The sequence below is a fragment of the Colius striatus genome, chromosome 4 (assembly GCF_028858725.1).
Source record: "Colius striatus isolate bColStr4 chromosome 4, bColStr4.1.hap1, whole genome shotgun sequence".
In the NCBI taxonomy this organism is placed as follows: Eukaryota; Metazoa; Chordata; class Aves; order Coliiformes; family Coliidae; genus Colius; species Colius striatus.
This window is the reverse complement of record NC_084762.1, coordinates 85,314,923-85,324,071: the sequence shown is the minus strand read 5'-3', so window position 1 is coordinate 85,324,071 and position 9,149 is coordinate 85,314,923. Positions and strand designations below refer to the sequence as shown.

The following is a 9,149-nucleotide window of genomic DNA, read 5'->3' as shown; positions in this document are numbered from 1 at the left end:
TTCAGATCTGTGCAACATCTCTCTCCCATGGTTCATGCAGCATCCTGTCCTCCCAAAAAAGACCACTCAGGCCTGGTTCGGTCAATATCATGCCAAGCTAGGAAACATCACTCAAGAATTCATTCAGAAGCAGACTTTCTCAGACAAGTTGCGCTGTCCCACAGAAGGAATAGCTCTTCCCTCTCCCCAGGGGTCATGCTGCAGCAGTAGGGACCTTACAGGACATGCTGTTCCAGGATATGCCATGAAAAATTGCTTCAAGTTTATTTATAAAGGAAAGTGTAACTACGCAGTGCTGATGTGCCCACTTGGTTGGAGATGTGTCCAAAACCATAATCTCTGGGAAAGAAAGAAGAAAGAGTTGTAAAGCAGGCAGCAGGAGCTTCATTGCTTGGGAGCCTTGGCCCCAAATTGGCAGGGACCTGTGTGGAGACTCAGCAGGGAGCAGTAACCCACACCCCTCCACCACCCCAAGAGCAATAAGCTATTTAAACAGCACACACTGTACTCAGGGTTAGCAGGAGTTTGCATAACTGTGCAAAGCCCTGGAGCCTGGGATCTTCTAAATAAATGCCACGATTATCTGTATGTAAAGCAGAAGAACATCCCACCTACCCTTCCCCGACCCCATAAAAGTGTCATTAGTGAAGCCAGATAGCATCACTTGTTTCTTTAAGGGTTAAAAAAATAATCCACAGCCACTGCCAGGAAGAGGCAGAGCTAAGAGGCAGCAAAGAGTTAGAGCCAGAACAGAGACACAAAGCTAAATCAATCATCAAAACGGACGGCAACGAGAGCATATACATACAGAGCAAGAAAGCGAGAGGGCGTTTTGTTTGGGTAGCTAATGTTCTCTGGACGAGGAGACAGAAATTCTCCTTTGGGTTTTTAATGCCACTCTAAATATTTATAGTAAGATCATGGCCCACTGGTGAGGCAGTGGTGGCGGGGAGTAGGGAGGGGAGGGCATGTTTTCCCCAACATCCCAACATCATCCACCGGCTTGTCTCGTTGCTCAAAGAGAGGAAAAAGGCTGCACTTTGCCATATTTACCCTCAAAGTGACACATCAGTAGGAGTGAAATCCAATGATTCCTGCCCTTCCCCTCCCTCACGTCTCCTGGCTGTTGCCACACGTGTGTGAACGCACATTCAGAGATTGTGCAGGAAGAGAAGATGCCACAGCCTCCAAAATGCTATGTCAGCCCAGCTCCACCCTGTCTTTAACACGGGTCTGGTCCTTCAGGATTTTGTCTGCCCTTCAGGCCTTTCACCATGTTATGCTGCATTGAGAAGTCTCTGAGAAAGGCCACGCATGGCACGACCCATGATGCAGAGCTGCGGTTTTTAGAGGAACAGGCTGCCCCCATCCCTGCAGCCTGCTGGGCCGTGGGCATGGGGGCAGGAGCACATGGAGAACTGCAAACACCAGCACGGCACAGGAGTTGACACAAGGGCACTGTGGCTCCCAATGATTTTCACTCATCTGCCTTGCTGTGACTGGATACAGACATGACTCACCCATGAGCTTTGGCTTTGAAAATGTGAGAAGGACTTTTGCTTTAAGCTTGTGTGATGCTTAGAAACAAAAGTTTGAATTCAATCCCATCGCAGAACACAGGGAGGAATTTCAGCACAGCTGAGGAGGGCCTAATCCAGTTACCCAGACATGGACAGCCAATGCCCTTGCTCTTGAAACACACAAGTAATTGTCATAAAGCTGGGACATATTGCAATGAACCTGCTGGATACCCCATCTGTGGGCCAGCTGGGGTTGTGGAAGATCCTCTGCTGGAACAAAGTGCTCTACCAGCGCTAGCCCTAGGCATGGATTTAGGCTTATCATGGCAGACACCCACATGTAAGGGTTAAGTATGGACACCTACATGTGACTGAGGCAGATGAGCACCTGTGGAGACCTAACAGTGCCTGGAGGATGCTTCACCTGCTCAAATATAGGTGGTACTTCCTCTTGACCTGAATAACCTGTCAGGCTGGATTGTATTAACTAGACTGACTTGAAAGGGAGTTCAGTTAGGGTATCTTCAGTTAGGGACCCCATTGAGGTGTCTGCCCTGTGAAACCAAATGCCACCCTGGGACTCTGGTTTCCAGCTTGCCGCACTCACTTCAGCAGCTGGCTCCAGTCCTCCCACCTGTGATGCTGAGCTTCCTCAAGCCACTTGCTTAAGAAGTTCTAAGGGTTTCAGAGAGCTGACATCCTTACACAAAAGGCCACAGCCTGATATTTTCTATATGAAACATCAAGCAGTATCATAAGATAAACTACTCCTAGAGTGAGCTTTCCTCTCTGCTTGACAGAGGTAGCTGGGCTTTCCTTGCCCACTTTGGGGCAGCCCTGGGCACAGGGATCCGTCCTGATGCAACAGCATCTCCCACCAGGTTGCAATGGGACAACGCTCCTCAGCTGTCTCCATGAGGTGGAGACAAGGTCTGTCCCACCAGGGTCCCTAGGAGCCCTTCTCTCTCCCTCAAGGAGAACCACGAGACCACGGTGAGGGTGCATTACCTAGCACCAGGCACTGCAGACTGTTTACAGGCTTCTAGAGTTCCCAGGCACTTTAGGACAGGGTCCTGCCGCTGTTTCCAAACGGACGGCCAGGACTTTTATAAGTGAACTTTCCTCTCCGTATCTATTTATTATATGTAAGCTGTTGCCAGAAAAACACCACCCGGGCATGCTCAGTGCAGGCCAGGTCATTGCAAAAGGCAGCAGCGGCGTCACATGAGATAAGAGCAAGAAGCCCTCGTGGGCCTATTCTTAGCGCTGGAATGTACACAATGCCCCGCCGCCCCTGCGCACAGCTCCCCAGGGCGGCAAAAGTGACTGCAGAACAAACACCTCCAGAAATCACCCTCTAGGAATCACTTCCCTACTTGAAAGAAACGTCCAGTGGGTTTATAGGGGTTTTTTTATCCAGGCTCTAGCTATGGAAAATCTCAGCAGAGAATAAACGGCAGAGAGTAAGTGCATGCAGTGAACAGCAGCAGAAGGTAAACGTTTCTACCTTACCGTTTCACTGCAGGTCGGGCAGTTAACCATGACAATAGATACTCATTGTATTTTTCTGCCTGGCACTTAATTTAGTCATTGTGTGTCTGATTAACACTGAAACAAAATAAAAAAAAATCAACAAACCACGGCTAAGGAGAATTAATAAATAACTTTTAATGCAGATTCCCAGTCTCTAGGGTTTGGTTTGCCCTGCTGCAGAGTTCAGCTCTGCCAGATTTACATTCTTTGGGAGTGACTAACTCTAGGGGAAAGAGGCGCAAGCTACTAAACTGCTAATACTTTAAAATAGTGAATAAATGTCTAAGCTCATTTATTCAATGTGATTAAAATGAACAAACCATTTGCTTCAGCCATCCAGCTTTCATCCCGAATCAGTGAGATAACTTCAGTGCTTTTGCTTCTTGCCAGGGACACAGCAGTGCTGACCTCAGAGCTGCAATCTATCTGATAACTTTATGGAAATTTTAAAGGGTCTTAGCGACCTTTTAGCTTCTTTATTATTTTCCCACTGTGCTTAACCCATGTTCCGTTTTTATGTGTAGCAGTGAATGGATATTTAGAGCAACACCAGAGTCCCGATTTGTTCCCTTGGAGCTGGATATTTCAATAAAAGCTGCTAAGAATTTGAGGGTTTTTTTCTGCCAAGTCCAGAATTCATCTCTCTCCTATTTTGCTATGGAGGAGGGATCCACTGAGGAGTTTCTCTTCAAAGACCAAGACTTCTCCTCTGAACTGCTAAGGCAGCTGAATGCTCTGCGGCAGAGCAGGATGCTCACTGATGTTACCCTCTGCTCCGGGGGCTTGGAAATCCCCTGCCACCGAAACGTGCTGGCTTCCAGCAGCCCATACTTCAAGGCGATGTTCTGTAGCAACTTCAGGGAGAGCCACCAGGCTCAAGTCATCCTGAAGGGCATCAACGCTGAGATTTTGGATCAGATTATCCTTTACGTTTACACTGGGGAGATTTTTATATCTGCTGAGAACGTCCTGGGCCTGTTGGAGACGGCCTCCATGCTGCAGTACGCTAAGCTGTTTGAGGCCTGCTCTTCCTACCTTCAAGACAAGATGACTCCCGACAACTGTCTGAGCATGATCAGACTAGCAAAAGTCTTGAACTGCCAAAACCTGAATAAGAAAGCCAAAGCTATGGCTTTGAAATGCTTTCCTGAGGTGGCCTCTTCTGAGGACCTGAAAGACCTTTGTCCCTTAGAGCTCATCGATTACCTTGGGGACGACGAGCTCTGTGGAGAGGAGGAGCAGGTCTTTGAGACACTGATGGTCTGGATTCGGCATGACCTCCAGGCAAGACAAGGCTACATCCAGGAGTTGTTCAAGAAGGTCCGGCTTCAGTATGTCCATCCAACTTTCCTCTTCCACTTCATTGCCAATGACTCCCTCGTTCAATCCTCACCCACTTGCAGAAGCATCCTTGAGTCAGCCCGGAGACATATGTTTTCCTTGTACAGCACCAACGCGCCTGACATCAAGCCCATGCTGCATGTTCCTCGCAGGTACTCCAACCAAGAGTTCCTCGTCATCGTTGGTGGCCGGAAGGACAGCCAGCAGACAACAAGGGATGTGCTGCTCTATGATGACAAGACAAACCAATGGCTAAGCCTGGCCAAACTTCCCATGCGCCTGTACAAAGCCTCGGCAGTGAGCTTACACAGCAACATTTATGTGCTCGGAGGGATGCCTGTTAGCAGCAAGAAAAGTCCAGTCAGTGATAATATTTACATTTACTCCCTCAAACTCAATCAGTGGAGGCTGGTTGAGCACATGTTAGTTCCACGTTACTCCCACAGAAGCTTGGCATATAAAAATTATATTTTGTCTTTTGGTGGAATTGGTGAAAACCAGGAAATCCTGAATTCGGTGGAGAGGTACGATAGCGTCTACAACACCTGTGAGAGCATGGCAAACATGCCTGTTGCTGTCCTTCACCCTGCTGTAGCTGCCAAAGATCAAAGGGTCTACCTCTTCGGGGGAGAGGACATTATGCAAAACCCTGTCCGTCTGATCCAGGTAATAGTCCTGCTGAGTACCTATCATCTAAGATACTTGGGAGTTCATCATGCTCATGAGGACATAACCCTCCAAAAAAACCTTTATTGTGAGTTGCAGCAAGAGTCAGGATGAGCTGACACATGGCTTCTGGGAAATCTTGTCTGTAAGGAGTGTTGCAACCCATTTTCCCCTTTGAATGTTTTTGAGGCACAAGCCCCGAGGTGGTTCTTTGGGTGTCAGTCATCTCTGACACTGGTGGACACTGCGACCAGGGCTCTGCAGGTGATGCTTTGACAGACAGCAGCCTACTCCCCTGCCTGGCCTCATGCCTGTAGCCAATCTCACCAAAATCAGTGCTTACCACTTGGCAGCCGAGCTGGGGTCTCAGCCACACACCTGCTCACTTGCAGCAAAAGCAAAGATCCACAATCATTAGAGTAATTAGATTCTCACTCATCAAAGGGCCACGACTTAAACTGACAGTTATTTTATATAAACAGTTGTGTTAAAAATGTGGCTCCTGCCACATGTTGCTGGCTCTCTGCCTGCTTTCAGTGGTTGCACCCTATTAAGAGGAAAAAATACATAAAATCCTCTCTTATCTGATTTGAAGCTTTAGCAGCAGTGTAGCGTAACTTTCCCCATGAGTGTTTTTCACTGGTTTAGGTGTTTTTCCTAAGAAAGATCACTAAAGGCTAAGACAGCAGCCAGCACATAAGCAATGCTTCTTTAGCATAAGAAATGCTACTGATTATCGAGGGAAGGAAATGTATTTACCAGGTAGTGGGGAGATGTCTTGGAGATATTTGCTATATTAAGAAGAGGATGATGTGACATGAGTTTGCATCACCCAGATACAGATGACTGAATGATCATCATTTGGCAACAGCTCATTTTCTCACATAAATTGATGACTTAGAGGCCACTCTAAGTCACATCAACAAGTCCCTTTGCCAATCTGAGTGCACACCAGCCACCAGCACAAATATAGCACCTGGGAAAACATGGTGGCTGCCAGCAGAGCCAGGTGAAGTTGAGGTTTATTTGCCCAGGAAGATGCTGAGGCTAAGGCAGGAGTACACATAGTAAGAGGGAAATGAAGTGAAACAGCTTGCACTACTGGAGAGCATGATCCAGGAGTCACAGTGGCTTAATGGCCATGAGAAGATTTGCATCTGAGAAGCTTGCATGTGGCAGATACACTCTGCTCAGTGCATGTGCTAGCATCTCCTGAGCAGACAAGGCTGCAGAACTAGAGCATTTTCCAAGGGGATACATTAGGGAAAAAAGTGGGTAAATTCTCAGGTTTCCAGTAGTTCAAGCTAAAAGATTGTATTCATTAGGACAAAATAAAAACCGTAAGTTCCTCTGTAATTACAATTGCCAGTTAAAATGCAACATAAACAGCTGCATGTGTATCTTTATTTGTCAGGTTTACCATGTCTCCAGGAACACGTGGTTTCGAATGGAGACCAGAGTGGTGAAGAATGTCTGTGCACCAGCTGTCGGGATTGGAGACCAGATTATCATCGTAGGTGGTAAGGGCTCTATTCACCCTCCCTCCCATCTCCTGCTGCCCAGCTCCTGCAGGATTTCTCAGCCTTTCTGCTTAGAGTGCTCCCTCAAAAAACACATGGAGCTTGGGAAGGAAAGGAGGAGGGTGTCCACCCTCCATACACATCTCTCATGAGGTCTCCTGGCCATGGAAGTGGGGACAAGTTTTCCACAAGACACCTTACTCAAGTAAGATGGGGGGAAACTGGGGAAAAGACAGTGAAAGTTACCTCTCTCCATAAGAAGGGAGGAAGCCAGGGGCATGGGGGTTCTGCTCCTTCCCTGATGACTCACAGACTGGCTCTCCCCAGCTGCTCTTCTTGGAAAGGTGGAGAGTGTGATTACCAGAAGGCCATGGGTGTCCTGTTGGGATGGGTAGGCTACAGGGCTAGGAGGGGTCAGTCAGTCCCGTAGCTGCCTCTGGGGGTTCTTGTGAAGTGTCCCAAGAGGAGCATGAAACACCCAGAGAGCAAAACTTCTCAGTGTGTTTTTCAACCTGAGGAGCAGCTTCTGCCCATGACACTTCAGTGGATCACATCATTGGCAATTTGGCACTCTACAGTCCATAATGCAGCTCCCCTGACCACAGGCTGGCAAGGAAGCTCATGTTAGATTATTTAAGGGAATATGAGACAAAGGAAAGCTTCAGCAGAGCAGACAACCAAACCCTGGAGTCAAACATGGTGTCATCTCTCAGTAGGAAGCCACTGTCACCTTTTGCAGTGAGAACAGGGGAGAGCTGTATCAAGTCCAAGATTATCAGTCTCCTGTGTGGAAGATTACCTTGACCTCAGACCACAGTGCCCAAAATGCAGTATTTTCAGCTCTCTTATCTTCAAATGCATTAACCTAAAGGGTCTGTATTGGCTCAAGTCTGACAATGAGCTTAAGTCCTCAAATTATTTTTAATTTATCAAACAAAAGCCACAGAAATTCATGTTAAATTTAACTACCTTTCATTTTGCTTGAAAGTAGACAGATTCACCATGGTCAGGTTTTATTTACCAGCTTCCGTGCCAAAACATTGGCCAAACATTCATAGTTTATCAACAACAGTAAAACCCACAGAACCAACACTTTCTCTTAAAAGTGTTTTTTATCATATTTCAGGTCCCTTGACTGGCCACATTGTTACTAAGGGGAGTGGGTTAGCCTAAGCAAGACAGGCCTTGATTTTTGTTAAAGAAAGTGTCTTCAAGGCCTGCAAAACATGTCCCGTGGCAGTTTGTTTGCCATGCACACTCTTGACTATCTGCATGGACACATGGGCAAAGTACTGCTGCCTACCAAGCTTCCATACCTCCATTGCTTCAGGGCAATGGCCCTGGTACTCAGCAGAAGCAGTTGCATCAGCCCTCAGTGGAAGGGCAGGCCATTGGTGACCAGACATGGCACAGAGGGCTTTAAGAGAAGAGTGAGCACTTGTGGCATGTGCTCTTGAGTACCCAGCACCATTCAGTAGACAACTATGACTCCAAACCAACAGGGCATTGTTGTTTCCTTCCCATGTGCTCCTTCCCAAGTGAAGCTCTAGGACTCTGTTGGGTAAAAATACTTTGGGAAGTCTGAAGTCAGATGCATAATTCTGCAAACTCCAACTGTGTTTGACAGGTTGCTTGACCTGATGGGTTTTATGGTGCTCATCAAGCCTCGGCTGACAAAGTGCTATGAGGCAAGATGCGGACAAACAGGAAGGGAAGACACATAGACAGGTGTTCTTGTGACACATCATCACTTCCCAGCTTAGATATCTTGATTCTGCCAAATTACATACCAGTATAATAGGTTTTATTGAAGGCTAGCAGGAAACACCTTATCATTCCCTTTGCTGGCCATAAGCTCTAACCGCCATCTGTCTCTTCCACTTCTGGCTTTGCATTTAGGGTACACGCGGAGAATAATTGCTTATGATACAAAAGGCAACAAGTTTGTTAAATGTGCAGACATGAAGGACAGACGAATGCATCACGGGGCCACCATCATCAGGAACAAACTGTATGTCACGGGAGGACGATGTCTCACTGCAGACAACGTCATCGAGGACTTGGATTCCTTAGACTGTTATGATCCAGAGACTGACACATGGACACATAAGGGAAAACTGCCACACAAACTCTTTGACCATGGGTGCCTCACACTCCAGTGCGTCCCCTGTTCTAACCTTCGCTAAATAACCTTTTGTAGTTGCCAGGATGTTTTGTGCTTTCCTTCCCGGAAAAGACTGACCTTGCTCTGCAGAGAGCACGTGGGGAATCCTCACAGGGTCCCACAAACTCCTGACTTTGAAGGTACCAGTGTCATTAGTCATTCTCCAAACACTCTGCCAGATAGGTTGCGACCTTGTGCTCATGCCATATTTACCTGACCACTATTGCATGTGGTGCTGCTAAGCCCAGCCTGGAGGCCTTACCCACAGTCTCGGCGTGAAACAGGAAAAAGATACTGAATAAGAAACTGGTGCAGGATTTGGCCTTGTACAGACTTTAAAACAAAAGGTAAATAAGAATCCTGGTATCTCCAGGGAAAGTAGGTTCTGGGTAAGCAGCCTTTGTC

General features: G+C 47.2%; 1 protein-coding gene across 1 annotated transcript; it reads left to right on the top strand.

Annotated features, from left to right (window-relative positions):
* The first annotated feature begins 3,701 nt into the window (after window positions 1–3,701).
* KLHL38 (kelch like family member 38) lies at window positions 3,702–8,766 on the top strand. Its single transcript, XM_010202991.2, has 3 exons — window positions 3,702–5,060; window positions 6,475–6,580; window positions 8,480–8,766. The coding sequence occupies exons 1-3, from the start codon at window positions 3,711–3,713 to the stop codon at window positions 8,764–8,766; spliced, it is 1,743 nt and encodes a 580-aa protein (XP_010201293.1). The 5' UTR covers window positions 3,702–3,710.
* Window positions 8,767–9,149: the final 383 nt, after the last annotated feature.

Excerpts from the sequence above, each read along its gene's own strand:
- KLHL38 (XM_010202991.2), top strand. The coding sequence starts at position 3,711 with ATGGAGGAGGGATCCACTGAGGAGTTTCTCTTCAAAGACCAAGACTTC. Across the intron at positions 5,061-6,474 it reads ACCCTGTCCGTCTGATCCAG|GTTTACCATGTCTCCAGGAA; the intron begins GTAATAGTCCTG and ends TTTATTTGTCAG. Across the intron at positions 6,581-8,479 it reads CCAGATTATCATCGTAGGTG|GGTACACGCGGAGAATAATT; the intron begins GTAAGGGCTCTA and ends CTTTGCATTTAG.